The sequence below is a fragment of the Sinohyriopsis cumingii genome, chromosome 3, assembly GCF_028554795.1.
Source record: "Sinohyriopsis cumingii isolate HCF-2022 chromosome 3, ASM2855479v2, whole genome shotgun sequence".
Classification (NCBI taxonomy): Eukaryota; Metazoa; Mollusca; class Bivalvia; order Unionida; family Unionidae; genus Sinohyriopsis; species Sinohyriopsis cumingii.
In genome coordinates this window covers 7,515,938-7,537,853 of record NC_142963.1, presented here as the reverse complement: position 1 = coordinate 7,537,853, position 21,916 = coordinate 7,515,938, and the positions used below count along the sequence as shown (strand labels likewise).

The 21,916-nt window shown below is 35.9% G+C and overlaps 2 protein-coding genes across 3 annotated transcripts in view; one reads left to right on the top strand and one right to left on the bottom strand.

The window, feature by feature from the left end:
* LOC149802430 (serine/threonine-protein kinase/endoribonuclease IRE1-like) overlaps positions 1-16,575 on the bottom strand; it is a 104,665-nt gene extending 88,090 nt beyond the window's left edge. For both annotated transcript variants that reach the window (XR_016420031.1, XM_089951644.1), the window contains exons 1-5: positions 16,371-16,575; positions 11,623-11,734; positions 8,184-8,220; positions 6,676-6,818; positions 4,238-4,366 (exon numbers count right to left, since the gene is read on the bottom strand). Coding sequence is in view for 1 of the 2 variants with exons in the window: in XM_089951644.1 (XP_089807770.1) it covers positions 4,238-4,366; positions 6,676-6,818; positions 8,184-8,220; positions 11,623-11,734; positions 16,371-16,463 (514 nt within the window). In the remaining variant the exon portion in view is untranslated. The remainder of the gene's footprint in view (positions 1-4,237; positions 4,367-6,675; positions 6,819-8,183; positions 8,221-11,622; positions 11,735-16,370) is intronic.
* A 213-nt stretch (positions 16,576-16,788) lies between these two features.
* The window catches only part of LOC149802429 (testis-expressed protein 2-like), a 113,870-nt gene continuing 108,742 nt past the window's right edge, over positions 16,789-21,916 (top strand). The window contains exon 1 of the mRNA XM_089951643.1: positions 16,789-16,859. The gene's annotated coding sequence lies outside the window, so the exon portion shown is untranslated. The remainder of the gene's footprint in view (positions 16,860-21,916) is intronic.

The window sequence follows — 21,916 nt, the reverse complement described above, 5'->3', positions numbered from 1 at the left end:
TGGATTGAGACTGACAGATTACTTGTCCCATCAAACAGGGTGTCGGACTGAACCCGCTGTCTACATCTTGAATTGGTTGAGGTGAATCCAGTCAACGATGGGTCTCAACTTGCTGTGTGCTTTCTGAAAAAGAAACAGCTTTGAATAAAACCCAGAGGATTGTGGTTGTTGCACAAACTCTGTCTTTTTTTATTTTTGATGAGTGACTATATCTTCTGCTGTAGAAAGGCATCCTTCTCCAGATCTGATGGTGCATCCATGATGAGGGTAGAGGAGGAGAGGGGAGGGGACTGTTGATGAACAAAACCTGCAGTCCCTCCAAATGAGCTGGATCACACACACACCTGTTCTGTGGGAATAAGAAGATCCAGTGATCACCTCTGATCTATTGCTTCCTAGGGATCAATATTGGTGCACATGTGGCTGAGATGATCCCCTGTCCAGAGGCTGCTTAACATCCCTTTACACTGGTGGGGGCTAAGTGGTTTCCAAACACCTGTCTGGGTTAAGTTGCCTGCCTCTGAACTAGACCTATTCTTCCTCCACCACAATGGTGACCAGAACAGGGTCGTCCAGAAAGGAAAGGTATGACAAGGTTTGAGAGCCATGGGTCGCAGACATGCGACATGTCATATGCAAAGCAAATTGACTGAACCCATCAAAGTATTGGCCATGGTATGGTGAGCAGACCTTAGCAATCCTGGCCATCACCTCCCAAGCATGGCGCTTGCCGGGTTTCTCCATCAAGTCTGGAAGGTGCTAATGAGGAAAATTCCAACAATGAAGAAGATGCAACAACATCCTGAACCAACTCTGATGGACATGGAGACATATTTCCACCTTACAAAACAGACAAGCGGACATAGGAATAGCTACTATATTCTTGTCAAATGCCATGAAATCAGTACTGAAGGCGTCTGTCACCGTAAGTCTTTCTCTTCCTCCTCATCGAGATCTACCAATTCTTTTTGAGTATGGTAGGGGGTGGAGGACATTCTGAAGTAGCCAACACCCTATAAATGTTCTCAACCGCAGCTTGAAAGCAAAACTTCAGTCCATTCCAATCTAAGATGCAAAGGGTACAGGATTTGTTCCATTGCACTCACTGAGGCCCAACTGAGTCTACTTGCTTTGGAGAAGACATACCAGGCAGTATGAAAACAATTCCAGTCCTAAGAAAACGTCACTAGCTCCATTTGTTGACATGCAGTTAAGTTCAGCAGTGCTAGAATACCAGTTGGTTTGCCCAGCGAAAGATCGATCTGGAAGCTGGCAGCATAGAAGATGGTCTGGCTATCATGAGTACCAACCGCTCCATGAGCCTGGCTGGCTGGACAGATTTCTCAATTAAATCTCTGTCATTGAGAGGGCATGTTGCCAACAGTATGGTTAGATGGATGGATCTGTCACTAAGATCCCCATAAATCATATTTGGCTGTACCAATTCTGTGAAAAGGTCCCCATGTTGGAATGGCTGGATGGGCAGTGAAGGCTGGATGGTCAGCAATGCTGCAGTTGTATTATGTATTAAACCCAATGGATTCAGTTCAAACCCCATGTGTCCGGACTTATAGGGCTGAAGACCATTCCTGGACATGTAGAGGGACTTACACCCACTGGTCTACCTAAAATTGGAGAACACTGCCTAAATGAAATGAGTCAGAGGTGGCTGAGCCTTCTTCTCAAAAGGTCTATTGTGCTGGATGGTCGGTGACAGCCGGATGGCCATTAACAGTGCAGTGGTATAAGGAGGTGGATCCAAATGATCCGATATGCACCCCATATTCCCTGATTTACAGACCCGAAGGCAATGTGGGGGGGACTTAAGCCCACTGAGTTGCCTAAAATTGGGGCATACTCCCCAGTGAATCAGTATCGCAAACAATGAATCATAAATTGTCTCCCTTGACTTATTCCATCGTTCCTTCCCTTCAATGATGAATGGACTAGTGCTAAACTTGCATTTTATGGATTTAGTAAACATTTCTCCTGAAACAACACAAGAAAAAAGCATATACGATCAAATCAGTATGCGACTAACAAGCTAAACCAGTAGCCCTGATTTCCCTTAACCACTTATTACAGATGCTGCATACTACAGACGGCTGTTGTTGTTGTTGTAGGGTTTAAGCCATTTTTCAGCACAAGATAGGCTATACGTGGCAGCCAGGATAAATGGTAGAGGAAGAACCTGAGAAAAACCCAGAAAGAACCATGGCCCACGAAAAGCTACTGACAAGCTTTCTCACATAACCACATTAGTCAAATTCGAGACTCAAACCCACGTAGACAGAGGTGAGATGGCAGTGATCCGTAATGGTGAGCACATTAGACCACTCAGCCCCCCCTACTACAGACAGTGTACTTTGATGTTGACTAAATAGCATTTATATGACATTCTGATGATAAGAGACAAGAAGAGAAAGCAAAGCATAAATCTGTAATTCAACAAGTTAATAACTTGCTAATAGAAATTGAATCCCTGTTACTGATGAAGGAATCGAAAAAGTCACAAGTCATATTCGAAACCTATAGACTATGCTTTGAACTTATGCAATTCAAGTAATAACTTGACTGTACTACTGAGACTACACAAGGGATAAACAAAGCATAAATTACAAATGCAGCATGTTAGAAACTCGCTAAAACCAACTCCTTTACAAATGGAGCAAATGAAAAAGTCAAAGTCGTGCTAACTTGTAATGACCTTGCAGAGGTCAATGAAAGCATGGTGCGGTGTGGCCTTAAAAGGACAAAGTCCCTAACATTGACAAAATCACTCAAATTTGGCAAAAATTGTAAAACAAATTAATAAAACCTGCAGCAAATTGATTAATATATAATAAAATCAAAAGGAAAGTTGTTTGAGTCAATTAGAACACAAAAATGGCTTGGATTGTCAGAGGACAATGTGATCCAGTACAGTAGCAAAGCTAAAAATTAGCAACACCTGGCAGTGCCAAGTGGAGGGAACGGGCAAGAATTATTGCCGTTTGTCTATTGAAATGGATAGAAAAGACAATTTTCGTCTTTTACTTGGGCTGGATTTGCAAGGTTTTTGTTGTTGTTGTTGTTGTTGTAGGGTTTAATGCCATTTTTCAGCACATGATAGGCTATACATGGCGGCCAGTATTAATGGTGGAGGAAGAACCCAGGAAAACCTGGAAAGAACCACCGACCCACCAGAAGCTACTGGCAAGCTTTCTCACATACCCACATTGGCTGAATCCAAGACTCGAACCCACACAGACAGAGGTGAGATGGCAGTGATCCGTAATATACAGAGCTTTAGACCACTCGGGGCCCCTGATTTGCAAGGTAGCAGGCCAATAATAATAATTACGGCTTTTTATAGCGCCTTATCTTTAGAAGCTCTAAGTGCTTTATAACATTAGACAACACCTAAAAACATAACATAAAAACATTAAAAATACATATATAATGATATGATTACAAAAAACAAACACCATGAAATTAGAAAACATAAAACATGCTGAAAATATTTAAGGTAGGAAACATTATTAGGTCCTTAAGTTTATTCTTGCAGTCGAAATAGGTGAGTTTTAAGAGCACTCTTGAATGAGATCACTGTGTCTAAGTTCAGTGGACAATTCACTTCACGTTGCTGGGCCCTGGTATGCAAATGAACATTGTCCATATGACTTCGTTTTCATAGTGGGAATAACGAGTATACAAAGAAGTGTCAGAAGAAGAGTGTAGGTATCTTGCTGGTGTGTACACATGGGCGAGGTCAGATAGGTATGTTGGACTGGAGCCCATCAGTGAAACGTAATTCCTAACATAATGTGATTCGGGAACGTATCTGAAGCAGAAATCCCATCCTGACATGACCATCCATTTAGGAGGAGTTACAATAAAATTTTCAAGATGTCTGCTGTGGGGACCAGAATGGATGTCCGAGTGGCACCCTTTTCATTCTGACCAACTAGGTTATGGGATGAATACGTATCATGTCAATCCTCCAAGCAATTTAGGAGAAGTAGTGAATACAAGGTTGTGCTAACAAACAGACAATGGATGAAAAATAATCCCATAAGCTCTTCTGGTCTATGACCTTTTGAGCTAAATAAAGTATCACTGAATAAAATGAATCATGCTATGTCTCACTAAAAGGGAAAAATCTAATGAAATTCAAGTCATGAGAATATGAGCAAGGAAAAGGTCAATGTATTAACAAATTAAACACTGCTCAAACAACTTTTAGTAATTCAGGTACCTGTCCTTCCTATGTACAAAACATTCTCAAGGTTAGATGGGCAGACCTTTTGGGGCCCATCCATTGTTAGAGTTTGCAGCTTCTCACCAGTCATGGGGTCCAATGCTATCCATGAATCTCGTTTTGTCCCTAAAAGAAAACAGAAATATGAGAAAAAATGAAAAACAATTTTCTTGGACCTCTTGGAGAAATTGGGGAGTTGTGCAGTACTTAGTTTAATAAATGGGTGAAAATAAACCCAATGTGATCTTGTGACAAACAGTCCCTCAAAGGGCTCAACTGACCAAAAATCTACAAGATAAGACTACTTCTTCTGTCGTTTTTTTCTTCTAATGGCTGAGTATTGATACTGTCTGATATTCTTCAAAACTCCAATATACCTAAATCAGTAACAAAAATATTTTTTTACAGGTCTGAATTAACATGTTTACAATACACCTGTATTAGTACAAGACAAATTCTTTGTCATGTCTTATCATCTTGAATCATGGACAGAAAGTCTTAGACAATGTCAAGATACAGCCATGCGCTAAGGTTGATTTAATCTATATTAAACACTTTCCATAGAAAGATAACAGCTTTAAGTGGCATAAAACATATCAACAAACTTGTTTGAGTTATCATGCTTACAAGCCAGTACAGATACAACCCAAAGTCAAAAGGCTTTGACCATCAAAGCATTGTCAGAGAGATGATTATCAATTTGTTTGTCAATGGAATGGAACTAAATACAATATTTACTTGTATATGTAAAAGTCAATGTGTTCATTATGCAATCAATTATAAAAATGTAAAGACCTCTCACTCTACCCTAATGCCAATTAGATCATGTTTTCTAAAGTAAATCTCAGAATCGAAGAAATATCTTAATGGTAGATCTGCAACATTTTTTATTCTGAACCAATAAAATACTGTAAAAAGTGTTAAGTGAAAACCATGCAAATGCCATCATATGAACATAACTTTCATTAAAAAACCCAGCTCATTTTGTTATAATAAATGTTAGGGTGAAAACCTCAGGTTGATAAGACCATCATTCAGGGGAAGCAGCCATAAAAAAAAGTTTCAGAACGGCCACCAAGGCAGTCATTTTGGAGATTAAATCAGCATCATTGGGAATAACTAAATATTGCATTAGGATCTTTTTAGTGTTGGTATGACCATCTAATGAGAAGTAGCTGTTATATTTTTAAAATTCTGGCTAGTTTATGTTAGCACGATTGTCAATGAAAACCAACTATCAGGGGTTATAATAGGAAATAAAGTTGTAGAAGTTGGAAAAACAGTATTGGGAGGGTAGATTAGAGAGGAGACGGGGAGGGGGACAAACCCCGTGATGATTTCAGAGGACAAAGCCTTTGTTGGGAGATAAGGGAGCTGAAATGGTTTTGGTGTATCAACAAGTTTGACTATCTCTCTGACAGAAGTGTGAAATTTACTTTTAAATATTTTTGTTTTGTATGATATAATTTTTGGATAAAATATATATGAACAATTCATATCTCTTGAAGTTTACTTTTGTGATGATCAGATGGGTTCCATTCAATTAAATAAATAAAACAATTATTATGCAGAGTCAGCAGGATCACTGATATCGATATTCAACCATATTTAACCGTTTAAATAAGTTCATAGTTCTTTAATTACATGATTATCTCTTTATTTGAAATTTCTATTTAAAATAATAAAGAAAAAGCAAACATGATGTTTTATAATAATACACACAATGAAGTTAACAACAGAAAAAATCGATTTAAGATAACATATTGTGGTGTGTGCAAATCCCTAGCTAGAATATACTGTAGAACTACATTATAAAACTATGTTCTTAAAAAAGTTAAAAACTTTAAATTGTAAATCAGTTCTTTGGATTAATGTTTAACGCTGTTACAATAAGTGTTGCATTCATGTTGTATTTCATGTTAATGTGTTGCGTATTAAGTCTAACTGGATGCAAAATGTTAAGATGACAATCATCACTGAAATCTTTCATGTAATGTATCCATATATGGCCTATTTTAGTACATGTTTCATACTATTCCATATATGTCCAATGGCCTATTTTAGTACATGTTTCATACTATTAGATATATGTCAAATGGCCTATTTTAGTACATGTTTCATACTATTCCATATATGTCCAATGGCCTATTTTAGTACATGTTTCATACTCTTCCCTACCTACATCAGTGTAATGAATATACCCCCCCCCACTTCTTCCAGCTAGCTGCATATCAAGATTCTCCTCATCTGTGTGTCATGTCTGAAGATGATTTTCTGAACAAAACAATAGGGAATTTACTGCCTTTTTACTATGTTTAACTCTCAATGGAAGAAAGAGAACAACACAATGCATCCACTGTGAACTTTTAAGGTACTTTTCAGCAACAAAACAAAAATACCATGATTACTTGTTCCAAGTAAAAGTCAAACCATACCTGTGTATAAAATACCCTCTGTACTTTTACATGGAGAGGCAATAACAAGTTCTGGTATGGTAAAGGGCAACTTCTTAATGCCACCTGAATTGTCAGTAATAGCATAAAGGCTGCCATCTTTGGGGTCTGGCAAATAGCTGAAACTAAAAAATAGCAGAACAAGAATGAAAAGTTTAGATAAAGTTTAACAAAGCTATCAAATTGTGCACTGAAGTAAAATGAACTAAATTGCACAGATACTCATTCAATAATATTCCCAACATGCAACAACACAGACAACAGATACACTAGGACACCAATTTCAACAGCATTTAAAAAGCATCCAAAATTAAAATTGGTATTAATGAGTGCATCATGAAAAGCCCCACTATCTACAATCTCATTAACAGGGCTTTAAACAGAATCTCAGCTGAATTTTACAGAAGATGGGCATTCTAGACCAAAAACTCTAAATAACAACATGAAATGCTGGAAACCCAACTCAGTCAAGGTCTCATCAATATAAAGGTGCACCACAACATACAGTATGTATGTATGTATGTGTGTGTGTGATTTTGATTTTTAACATAGCTTTAACAATTTTCCAGTCATATCGCTACAATGTCTACAGTGTGGCAGTTTAAAGTGATGTCTAGCTCTGGGGCATTATGCCAGACATGTAGCATGATGTAACACCCAGTCACATTATCCTGACACCAGGCTGACCAGTGCTAACACTAACCTCTTAATGCCGAGCGCCTAGCGAGGCAACTGTTAGTACTATCTTTGGTATGACTTGGCCAGGGTTCGAACCCACAACCTCTGTCCGTCCATCCATCCATCCATACATACAATTTATCTGCACTCTATGACCAATAAAAGTGTGAAGGTTCAAAATGTTTTAATTGGATAAAAATATACCATTGTTAACGTCTTACAAATGTCAGAATATGATGAAAGTCATAACTCGGGATAAAACAAAAATTTGAACAATAAAAGAATATAAATATTACATTCAAACTTTTATTGTGATAGACTTGTAGCAGACTACAAGCAATGAAATAATTATTTATTTTGATGATTTCTATTCTCTTGTAAAATGTCTACTGCCGTGTCAGAAATCTACCAAATAATTTTGGCAGCATTCTCTTGAAGCAGTGAAAATATGATACACTGCATCAAACTACTATAAATAAATAACAATGCTCAAATATTTTCTCCAAATTTTTTTCTTCAATCTATCTTTTCAAGGGATTAACTTTTTTAAAGAATTTATCATTTGTTATGAAAACCAGTTTGATTGGGGCCCCAAGTATCCGAGTGGTCTAAAGCGCTTATACTGGCCACCATGTATAGCCTGTCTTGTGCTGAAAAATGGCGTTAAACCCTAGAACAACAACAACTAGCCTGATTTGACAAAATAAGTTTTATTGTGTCACATAAGGATAAGAAAAAACATTATTTCGAAAAATTACTAAAGAAAGCAATAATTTCTATCAGCAAGCAGTACATTTTTACAGATAACATACCCTGCACTGACATCTACTGGAACTTTAATAACTGGATCTGGAAGGGAAATGAAAGTAAGATAAATTAAAAGTCAATCTCCAACTAAAGTCACGTTTTCAGATCTTAATGGTGAACAAGACTTCCTCAAAGGGACTGACACTCTACTGTCCCAAAAGAACATACAGAGCTTTAAGACAAGACCATTTCTTATTTCAAACTGGTGTGTTAAAAGCATCTCTGATATTCTTGAGCAAAATGGTTTTCAAATTAGCTGCTATGGCAGTCATACTGGATGTAAGATTGGCACAATTCATTTAAGCCAAACTGGACATCATTTTGGACTTCTGGTGAAAAATCCATGCCAATATGACAATCCATTCAAGAGAAAGAGTGAAAAGCTTTTCAATATGTTCATTGTGGCAGCCATATTGAATGTCTGCAGGGCACTGTTTTCATTTCGGACCAACTAGATATCATAAGAAGTCTTTTGGTGGAAATCCTATCTTGATATGACCTTTAATTCTGGATTAACATTAACATGATTTTCAAGATGGCAATCATGCTGGTTTTACTGGATGTTAAATCAGTCTCCTTTACATTTAGGACCAACAATACATCATACGAGATCTTCTGGTGAAAGCTCCATGTCATTATGGCTTTTCATTTTGCAAGAGCAGTTAGAGACTTCCAACATGGCTGCTAATGTGGCTATATTTGAGGTTAGATTGGCACCATTTTCATTTAGGACCAACTAGATATCATAACCAGTCTTCTGGTGAAAGTCCCATGTAGACAGGAGAAGCTATAACAAGATATTCAAGATGGCTGACATGGTAGCTGTACTGAATGTCAGAAAGGTAATATTTTCATTTAGTACTACCTATACATCATAAGAAGTCTTCTAGTGAAAACCCAATATCAAATCGACTTTCCATCTAGGATTAGCAGTAAGGTTTTCAAGATGGCCACTGTACTAGACATTTTGGACATCAGGTCAGCAGTTTTTATCAAGGACAAACAAAACACCATAAGAAATCTTCAGGCGAAAACTCCATGCAAATATGAATTTCCACTCAGGAGGATTATTGATAAGATTTTCAAGCTGGCTGCTGTGATAGATATATTAAATGTCAGTGCAGCACTTAGGACCATCTGACATCATAAGAACTCTAGATAAAACCTCAAGCTGATATGACCTTCCATTCAGGTGAGTAACATTAAAAAATCTAGGCCACAAAATATTCATTTATGGCCAACTAGACATCTGTTGAAAACCACATGCCAACATGACATTCCATTCAGAATGAGCAGTGATATGATTTTTAAGATGGCTGCTATGGTTGCCATATTCAGTGTATCCCCCAGGGGTTTAAAACTGAGGGTAAAAAAAGACCTTAGTGTCAGAACTGGGGGTCAAATAAAAAATGTGGGGGCCAAAAATGTACGACAAATTTTCATCTGACTCATACTTTTTCAGCCTGAAATAGGATATTGCAACTTGCACAACATACTCTCTCTCTCTCTAAAACATACAAATAAACTAACAAACAAATGTGTTGTCCATTCAAAAATAATCGCATTAGTTCATTTTTCATTTTAAGTCTTACTCTCCTTATAATTTTTCTGAAGCAATATTATAGGCCAACACATTACATACAAGCCAATACAAAAAGCCTAATAAATCTTTTTAACCAAATGGCAGTTAATTTACTGCCTGTAATAAAATGTGTATTATCATCGATTTCATTGTACTTCATCCTAGAACAAATTTATCCAAAAATCAAGGAGGCTAATGATTCATCTTGTTTCTAAGTTACACCTGAACTTTACGATCTTTCTTTTATTGCAGCAAAGTTAAAAACCAACAAAATCTGCAATGATCCCATGACTGTATAATCCAAATGAACACATTTGTCTCGTTAAGTTTACTGGTTTCTTTGTTGTGAAAGAATGTCTTGGGTTATAATGTTTTCTCCAGATATCTTGTGGCGAACGAGGGCAGATTTTTAAAAATTCTTAAACCATGCCACAAAAGGAGTATTCACTTTTGCAGTCTTTGCAATCATGTGATCAGAAGCCACACTGGTAATCCTAATGGATGTGCTGTATTCCAGTCAAGGGAATTATTTTCTCCATTTTTCATTAAAGTTAGATCCACAGTTACTCTTCCGTGTTCTGCTTCTTTCACTTTCTTTGCTAATGATTCTTAGTGCACGACGTTCTAATCTAGAGATTACTTTCTAATGCAACAAGCACTGAGGTTAAACATCAAGATGATATCTTGCTGAGCTCAATGGAAATCACGTGAGGGATAGCGAGATTAGGGGAAGCTACTACGTCATAACATTGCCTATGCCAGTCTGGTTCTTTATTTTGTATGTTCCCTGCATTGCACTCCGCTATACGAATAGAGGAGCGCAACACAGGGAGTAAACAAAGTAGGGAACCAGTCAATGCCTATGCTCGAAGTGTACACGATGCCACCCATCGTCCAATGCATTGGATATTAAATAAATCCTGATCGCATTATGCGAATCCTTTGCATCAAAAAAACATATGGCAACAAAATGTGTGCATCAATTTTCTCCAGCGTGCACAAATGTGTGCAAAGGGAAACACTGGTCATATTGAATGTCAGATTGGCACCATTTTCATTTAGGACCAACAAGAAGTCTTTTAATGAGAACTGCATGTTGATATGACCATCCAATCAGAAGGAGTAATAATAAGATTTTCAAGATGGCTACTCTGGTGGCCATATTGAATGTCTGAGCATAACTATTTTCATTTATGACCTGTAGACCCTGGGATGAATGTGTATGATGTTTCCTAACAATCGTCCAAGTAGTCAAGTGGGAGTAGTGATAACAAATTTGGGCTAATAGATGGATGAATTTCACACAACAGACAAATGGCCATCCCATAGCTCCTCTGGTCTATGACCATTAAAGCTGAAAATTAATAAGTATTGAATGTAATAATATATTATCATGCGTAAGTTATTGCACTTCCATTTTTAGATACTGGGCAGAAGCAAATTATCAATAATTCTTTAATGCTCAATACTGTACAATACTGTACATTCCTTTACAAAAACATACAGACTGGGTGCCATACAGACTGGATGCCATTATTTTATGCTTTAACTGTTACAAACTGTGTGCTATTAAGTTATGCTTTAACTGTTACAGACTGGGTACTATTAATTTATGCTTTAACTGTACAGACTGGGTGCCATTATAACATATGCTTGTCACTAGGAATGTGAGATAAACAATTCTTTGTCATGAATAAGTATGGATAGTAAATCTTCATTTTGCAAAGGCTCTTGTTGGATGCAAAATTCTTATCCTTCGGTGGAATTTTTCTATCTTACATCCATTGCATAGCATAGATTCTATTGATCTGTGTATAAAGCTATGTAAATTTTATAATAGAAACAGAAATAATAAATCAGACCTTCTTTGAGTCTCCATAACACTCTGCCTGAGTTTCTCGCTAGGGCATAAAAGGAACCATTCAAGGTGGACACAAACAGATTGGGAGATTCGTGCAGTGAAAGTGAGCTGAGCTGAAATATATAAACGTATTTAAAAAAACATTGTTTACTGCTGTAAATAATGTTTTTAGTTGATTTTAATACTAAAATATGTTGCATAACTGCTTCCCAATATCAGGCAAGTAAATGCTTCCAATTAGTCACAGGAATTTGTTTAACCTTAGATGGACCACCCTAACAGTTTTTGATTGTTCTAATTTTATAAGAATTTCCTTGTACATTCTATAATGATTCTGCATGAATCGGCAAATGTACAAATTCCATCTGCCTACCAACAGTCAATCAAATCAACGTTCCAAAGGACTGCTGCCAACTCTCAAGTTGGGCTCAGTTTAATTTATTATGTAAAAAAATGTCTAGGGTCCTGAACTTTTTTAAAACAGTCTGGTTAGCAGCTAGTCTGCAACCTAGGCCAAGTATACCTATATCATGTACAAATTCAAATTGTTATATCTTAACAATCTTTAAATCAGTTTTAACAACAACCCAAAAAATCAACATATACCAAAAATTTACTATCAAATAAGTGATCAAATATTCAAGAGAAAATCCTTCATTTTTAAGAAACTGCTGTGCTAACTAATAGGTGTGTTATCTCTGATTTGGCAATTCATCAATCTGTTCCACCTGTCTATGTCTGTAATTTGCAGGTCTATTTTGGCAATGGGTCCCATTTACAATACTTCAAAATAATAATGTGGTGTTGTCTCACAAAATTCTTTACATTCCAAAGTAAGTCGCTCACTGCTGGGAGATTAATAGAATATTCTAGCTTTATTTGTTTATGTCAAAAAAACATGTACACTACATGTATAAAACATTTGTTTTTAAATATCGAGTTAAATAACATGACAGAAGCTTTAATAAAGCAATAACAATGGAGAAATTTTGATTTTCTTAATTTGGTCAATCAACATACAAAACCAGATACTGTTGTCCCATTGATGCACACACACTGTTAGGTCCCATAGTGATACAGCAAACATGCATTTTCATTTGAGATGTACCAGATTTTAACAGAGCCATGCAATCCATGAAAATATTAGGAGAAATTTAATAGCAAACTATTAATTAGTACAATAAAAAACAAGCACGTTTCTGTTTCACAAAACCTTAACTTTGTTTAATTATACAATTTTTTTCTTCTGGGAAAATGTTAAATCTTTTTTATGCATACAATGCATTTCATAAAATGGGATACTTGTTAGTCTACACCACTATTTTAAATATTTCACTCCCACTAAATCTCTTCTGTGGTGATAGATTTCTTTATAATTTTCATAGCATAGTGATTTAGTTTGATAGCATTCAAAAAATTGGGATCTCAGAAAATGTTTTAGGTGGGCAACAAGTAACCTCAAGAAAGCACACTCTTAAAACAAATATAAATGTTAAATAACTAAGTAAATTATGTTTCACAAAACAAGTCAGCATTGAATTAGAGCGTACAAAATGGAATTATGCCTGTAATTAGTTTTATTATTCTGCATAAAGTAGATATATTTATTAGTAACATAGCAGACTCAGTTTTAAATAATAAATGAAAGTTTTGTTTAATGATTTCATTTCACAAAGACATCATTTTGCATGACATTTTTCCAGTTTGCAGCACAAATTAATATGCAACAGGATACAAAGTGATGTTGCCTTTAACCTTTACCAATCAAACAAATGTCTGCATTATATTTGAAGTAAAACAGCAGTAAATAGTTGGAAAATTCATGAAAAAAAGATAGTTTATGATTTCATTCTGTATTTACATAATTAGTCATTTTCAAATAATGAATGTATTTTTGTCAAAACTACCCTTATTCCCATTTAAGGCAATATGATCAAAACTTATAGATTATTACAATATCTTCACTAGAGCCAATCCCAAGAAAGACCATTTCACATACCATCTAATTTTCTTTACAACAATAATGACCTCTCTATTCACAACAAATAAAATTATTTTTTAAGTGCATGTACTCTTCCTGCACTTAGGCAGCGATTGTTTTTAATCTTTGCTCATGCTAGAGGTTACTTTAAATTGCTGTCAAGTACTATTCACAAGTTTAAAAGATGTCACTGGCTGAGAAATTTACAGGAGTAACCACCTGCCATTTCCTTTCATTATATGGTACCATATTTATAATACACGGGTAGCCTCATTTTCCAGTTGGTAGCCTCACTAATCTGATCTGGTCCGCTGAATCACTTGATCTCAAACAGGTGTTAGCTTGAAATGACTGAATACAGCTGTTACTGCATATTTAATTTGCATGTAAATACCACTACAAAACATTTGATTCTTGGACAATAGTTACTACAACTAAAACTAGGAGTTGCTTACCTAGTGGTATTAAATGATAATGGAATATGGTACTGTACTTGTACATGAGTAAGATTACAATCAGTTAAGTGAACAATAAACAAGAGACACTCTCTCTCATAATGGGGGATAATTTTTATATGACCATGAGATGCAAGAATATGTGATGGAATATGTCTTTGTCATGCTTACCCATCTTCTAACTTGTCAATTCTAACTTAGATATATGTAATCAAATTTAAACAACATATATTACTAGTGCATGCTGCTTTAGCACAATTACATATGACGTATTTTAATTTTTAATACTGACAATCACATAATTGTTCAAAAATCCATTTCAGTGTGAGGTCCTATATTTTTTCATACACAATATCTTCCCCAAAATGAAAAACTGTTTATACATTATTTTGCATACTTTTAGAGAATTTGTTCCATATGAAAAATTACAAGATATACGATAAAGTGATTCGGATGATATAATCCATATATAAGTTGATTCAGAGTATCAGATGAAGCTAAGATTTTCTGGTAAAAAAGTATCGTCATTCAGGCTGGTAAATACAGTATTTTATAGTTCTCAGCAGCAGACATGTCCACTCAGCACAAAAACAGAAACATTACTTGGGGATCTGAGAACTAAACACAGCATGTCATTATATTACCAAAATGTACATTCTGACTGAATAGAACTGCAAAGTACCAAGTTGGCATGGTACCTGCAAAGTCAAGTTTTGTTTTTAATTTGTCTGTCCTCAGCTATCTTGCACGTAAAAAGGGATACTTAAAAGATACAAGCTGGTTTTTTTTAAAACTTCATTCCTGTATATCATATATCTTAGTCAAAGGTAGGCACTTGCTTATATTTAAAATGGGGGTAGGTAGATGCATCATCTCATGTCAAGGGCCACAATCCACTATGTTCCTTTATCACTGGAGGTTACCTATGTGGAGATTCCATGTTTACATGAATATGCATAAACACTGTGTGAATGAACCAATCAAAATTTCTTTTTCAAATGCAGTCACATAATTATCAATAATATGGTCACTTCCCTTCATGTGTAGAAGACTGTTACATTGTGTTGCTGACGACATATTTTTGTTTATGTGTACTCATGAAAAACAAGGAAATTAATGCATAGGTAGCCATATTGTGGACTCTTGCCCCATGAAATGTGATGTATCGGTAGATCGATGGCTAAGAAAAGTGGGGGGGTCCATTTTGAGTCTTTTCTGTCTCTTTGAAATTAGATGTCTCCTTTCATTATTCACTTACATGGTTGCATGATAAATACAATTATTTGCCAATTTCCATCATTTCATTATATATGCAGCTTCTATTTCAAAACTGTATTCTGTTTCTCACTGTAAACAAAAAATTTCCTTCCACTGATTCATTTTTCACTTTTTCAATTTCATATTTTCTTTTACTGTTTATTTACAGGATGGCACAATAAATCTTAACATCTACCTTTTCACTTCTTTGCTAGGCTATTCAATTTAGTGAATTTTCACTCATAGTGATATAACTCAATTAGACCAGACACAACATTAATCAACATCACAAATCTGTGGAATATCAGCTAGACTTTGAGCATGGTCTACCCATGGGTTGCCAGAATTTGTCATAGGAGACAGCATAAAATACATAAAACTACCAAAATCTCACCCACAAAATACAAAAAACTACCAAAATCTCACTCACAAAATACAAAAAAACAAACAAAATCCAGCCCAAACCTAACCTAAAACTATATGGAAAAGCCCTGAAAAAATCAAATTGTGAGAAAAAAAGTTTGAGAATCAAAATTCCATCTCATGAACAGAGCAGACTCTAAAATTATGCAGAATAGTAACTTCTAAAAATGTAAATTATAACAATGAAATGACTAAGTTTTGTGCATTTTTTTATATTCTTGATGCCTTCTGATTTACAATTGATTGGTGGATACAAATAGGATGGCGAGAAAATACTATTGCCATTATTCTCAGGATTGACATATAACATACTTTTTGGTTTTCACATCAAGCTTTGGGTAATATCACATTAGTCTGGAATATATTTTAATGGTTTTGGGTACTTTTTGGCTAGGTTTCGTGTTGTCCACTAAGTCCCCGTCATAGCACAATTAACAGTCGTCTTTGGACCAGTCTTTGTAAAAATCTTTGCGCAATAACTTTTTAACGTGTGATACAAAAAAATTGTATATATATATATATATATATATATATATATATATATATATATATATATATATATATATATATATATATAATTTCAGTTTTCAAACTCTCCCCCTACAGTTAAGATAGGCCTAGCCAAGTTGTCACCTGTCTCCTCAAGAGCTTGGCGTTCACATTAAGATTTCCGCTTAGAAAACCAAGTAGAAGAAAGACACAACGAATAGCCACATATATATTCATTTTTGCCGTGAATTTTGGTTTTCCTTTATGATTCTGAGATATAATTTTTCACAATTTCTATATTTAGTTCTAAACACGGAAAATGTTGTCCCTGCTGGTTCCATGTTTTGATTTTCGTGAGTAGGACTGCATTTCATATGAAAATAAATTTTGAGTTTTCTTTGTATTGAACAAAAATTGTAATAAACAGTTCTAATGAAATTTATAATTTTTTAAAGATGTTAATGTTAAAATATAATAAATAAACATCCTAAACAGTTTCTATTATTATTTGGTAGTACGTTTAAGATTTTCATTGGTCAAAAATATTTACTGTGTTCTGAATGTAAAGCCGGAAGTTACGGAAAGCAGACAGTAAACATCCTTGTCCAAAGTCGGAATATGCAATACTTTCAGGTAATTTTTATATTACTAAAGTACAGTTTATGATCTTTTATTGATTTATTGGGGACAATTAAATTTATTAGTTCTGCAAGATGTTACCATGCCTGAAAACAATCGAAGTGCGCTGTTTAGAGGGACCTCAAATAACAAATCACGATATCAACACAGTATGTCAGAAAGTTAAATTGTGGACTGCCGGATGCAATCTGATTTTAGCCAGATTGTCAGTGTATATTCTGTTGTAAGCAAGCCAGGAATACTTGAAAACTAATATTTATATATCGGGGAAAATTCTAATCCTCCACCACAAAGTCACTTATACCCAGTGGTGTAAAGCTAAATATAGAAGTGAAAGTCATCGATAAAGAAGCGAGGGAACGTACAGATTTTAAATGGCTATTGGACAATTCGGCCCAAAGACAATTCGGCCCAACTTGGAACAAAAATAAGACAATTCGGCCCAACTTAAAAGACAATTCGGCCCAACTCGAAAGACAATTCGGCCCAATTTTATAATACAACTGACAATAGTTTTAACAAGTATTTATTTTTAACATTTATTTTGACAATTCATATATAATATATATAAAGACACTACACCTGTATTAGAGCTAAAGTAACTGATACACATTTAACACAGGGAGGAAAATCTATAAAAAGCAAACTTGTATACGAGACTACAAACTACTAAACATGTAGCATCAGAAACTTCTTACATATGGTACATCTACAAAATATCTTTTAAAACAACACAGAACATAAATGCTGATCTGGCAGAATTTGGTCTTTATGATCACATTGTGGGTGGGTGTTTGAATTTCAGATGATCAATAGGAATAAAGTTGTTTCCTTGTAAACTAATTCAGGATTGCATAGATCACATTTTCCCTTGTTTGTTTCTTTTTCAAAATACAACCAAACAACTTTGTGATAATGCATTATGTGAATGTTCAACTGTAACATTGCATTGCTAGCATGGTCATCTGTGACAATACACTGACAGCATGATCAATTACTGCCAGGCAACTTGGACAGTGCACTGTCAGCATGGTCAGCTGTGACAGTACACTGTCAGTTTTTCGTCAACTGCTGAGTCTGATTTAAGAGTCACTACTCATTAGGTAAACAAACATATTTTACATTTTTCTGTTCAAATATTGGCACAGTAAAGTGTTCATGCTTAAATGTTCAGTTATCTCTTTCAGGTCTAATGTATATAGTATATATTGAGATAAGGTATGCAGTTCCTGTCAGCAGCAGATTTTATCAAGTTTTATTCTTACCGTCTCAAGTGTAAATAGATTTGGAACCCAATCAAACAGCCCATTGCAAGAATAAACATTTTTCTTTATGCTTATATTAAATATGCCTTAAGGTGTAAGATAGCACAGGTTTATTTTCAAGAATGGTCCAGATTTTCTGGATATTATTTTGGAAATAACAATGCAGACATATTTGTATGAGAGCTGTGTGCATTTTTATGAAGTTGACATGTTTATCTCCTTTGAAAACATTCACATGTACATCCCATACAATACTTATCTTTGCTATGCATATAAATCCTTTATTCCCATTCTGAACTTTATTGATTCTTGTCATCAGTGACATGCAGACTTTATCCCTCAAACTGTCACATCATTAAGTTCACCCATAAATGTGACACTTGAATGCAACCATGACTTAAAATAATTTCTGAACAGTACAGTTACCAGTACATGTATATGTATTTCAAACATTCTTCATCAGTGCATATCTTATCAAAATATTGTACAATTAAAGCATGTCAAATGGACAAGAGCAAGATGCCTAGTTACAGCAGTCTGGTTCTAAGATATTGCATGCTTTAGCTCCATTTTACTTGCAAAGTAGAGCTGTTATATACACAAGATTATATCCAAAATAAAGAGTTGGTGAATGCACATCATAGAAGCTTTAGCATGAAGCAGGCAAGACCCTCTTTCAGTTTGCACAATGATGGTAACACTGATAATACAGCTGATTCTAAACAGCCTCTCCTTGTAGCGATCATGAACCTCTGCATATTGCATTATTAAATGCCCAATCAGTAGGACCACTGGAAAAGCACACAGGTTAATTTTATCAACGACCAGAATATTGATGTCTTTTTCCTGAGAGAAACATGACTAAAAACATCAGGCTCTGAGCCCAAGTGTGCGGATCTAACACCCACTGGTTACTCCATCTAGTCGTTCCCCCATAACACTCGCAGAGGTGGAATTGCTGTCATCACAAAGAACTCCATGATCAAATGTCTAAACCACACCACAACATTCAATTTCGACCATACATCATTTGAACTAGTCCAAACCACACTCACACTGGAGCAAAGGTCAGTCCATTTTTTTCTGCCTATACGGCCCTCCTCCAAGTAGAAAAACAAGCTGACTGAATCTCTCTTTTTGGAGCAGTTTCCGAATCTCCTGGAGTATGGAAATTAGATAGGTGGCAACCTGATTTTTCTTGGAGATTTCAACTTTCACTTTGACAGTCCCGGAAACCCAAACACATTAAAAATCATAGATTCCATTAATGTTTTCAACCTCAAACAGTCAGTTAACCAACCCACCCATAAACATGGTCACATTTTAGACTGGATTCTTCACAGACCTGATGATAACATTCTACAGACCTCCCTGGTATCCCATGAACTTGCATCAGATCACCTCTGCATTGTATGCCAACTTGACGTATCAGTCCCTAACCCTCCACCTTTATCTGCTACTAAGAGAAACCTCTGTATGATAAATAGAACCAAACTAATGCATGACATCCGAGCTAACCTAACAACTTGCTTACCTCCTACAGCAGAACAACTCAATAACTGCCTGCATTCATTGCTTGACAAACATGCCCCAGCTACCAAGTGCAGAGTATCAATTCAAAAGTGTTCTCCATGGTATAGCAGTGTTAGGGGCCAGCTTTGCACTGCTAAAAGAGACCGCCTTAAAGCTCAAAGGCTTTGGCTTTCCACCAGACTCACTACTCATAAGCAGATCTATGAAGCCGCTAAGAAGAATGTCACAAATATAGTCCATGCAGCGAAATCAGCCCACTACACTACTAAGATCATGGAAAGTTCCAGCTGCAAAGAGCTCTTCGAGATTACTAACAAGCTAATGTCAAGGAACAAATGTATACCACTTCCAACTACCTTCTCTCCAGTCGACCTTCCGGACATTTTTGCAGATTTCTTCTGCGACAAAGTACAAACCATTAGAGACAAGCTTGACACCACAATTTCAATTGACTCGTCGTCACCATATTGTTGGGATACAGAATTTTAGTGGCAACCATTAGCAGCATTTGAACCTGTCTCTATGGATTTTGTACGTACAATCGTGATGAAGAGTGCACCAGAGTCATGTGAACTTGATCCAATTCCAACATCACTGCTGCTTGAGTGCTTAGATCCAGTATTGCCTTCACTAATTGATGTTATTAATACCTCTCTCTCATCAGGGGAATTTCCATCATTTTTCAAAACTGCCATTGTAAAGCCTCTGCTGAAAAAACCAACACTAGACCATAACGACTTAAAGAACTACTGCCCAGTTTCTAATCTCCCATTCATATAAACAAATCTTAGAAAAGGTTGTTCTATCCCAGCTTGTATCTCATCTGAAATCATACAGTCTTTTTAGCAATGTACAGTCTGCATATCACCCTTGCCACAGTACTGAAACTACTCTTCTAAAAGTAGTTAATGACATTCTCTCTGCGTTGGATAGCGGAAAGATTACAAGCCTCACCCTCCTTGATTTGTCTGCAGCATTGGACTCAATAGACCATGATATATTACTTCACCGTCTCCAGCATGTATTTGGCATTCATGATACAGCCTTACTGTGGTTCAAGTCCAACTTGGTCAACAGGACACAAATTGTGTCTGCAAATGGAATACACTCCAGCCCAGTTGATCTATGTTGTGGTGTTCTACAGGGGTCTGTTTTTGGACCTGTTCTCTTCATTCTATACACTCAGCCGCTCTCAAGTGTCATAGATCATCATCCAGTGTCTCACCAATTGTATGCTGATGACACCCAAATATACAAATCTAGCCACCCAACTGAAGTTGATGCTACCAACCTAGGTGTAGAGAGTTGCATTTCTGATGTGAAATCATAGATAATATGTAACAAGCTGCAGATGAATGATGATAAAACTGAGGCCATTCTGATTACAACACAAATACTTTCTCATTCACATCCTTTACCTCAAACAATAAATATCAGCAACACCAACATTAAATTCACACAATCAGTACAAAACCTAGGTGTTACTCTGGACAGTACTCTCACATTGCACCAACATGTCATGAACATATGCAAGGCTGCATATCTTGAGCTGAGACGCATCAGCTCAGTTCGCAAATATCTTTCAGTTGATGCCACTAAAACACTTGTGTGTTCATTAGTACTTTTAAGACTGGACTATTATAACTCAATTCTGTATGGTTCATCTCAATATCTGCTCCAGAAACTTCAAAAAGTTCAAAACACAGCTGCTCGGATCATACTTAGAGTACCACGATCAGAGCACACCTCCCTGCTGCTCTGTACCCTACACTGGCTATCCATTCGATCCAGAATCAAACACAAAAGTTGTTCTCTGTGCTACATTTCACTGATGGACTCTAGTCCAACATACCTATCTGACCTCACCCATGTGTACACACCAGCAAGATACTTATGCTCCTTTTCTGACAATCGTATACTCATTATTCTCACTATGAAAACAAAGTCATATGCACAGCATTCATTTGCATATCAGGGCCCAGCAACATGGAATGAATTGCCCACTGAACTCAGACACAAAGACAGTGATCCCATTCAAGAGTGCTCTCAAAACTCACTTATTTCAACTGCAAGAACAAGCTTAAAGACCTAATAATGTTTCCTACCTTAAATATTCTCAACATGTTTTTTTTAATGTTTTCTAATTTCATGGTGTTTGCGTTTGTAATCATATAATTATATGTTTTTTATCTTATAGGTGTTGTCTAATGTTGTAAAGCACTTAGAGCTTCTAAAGATTAGGCGCTATACAAA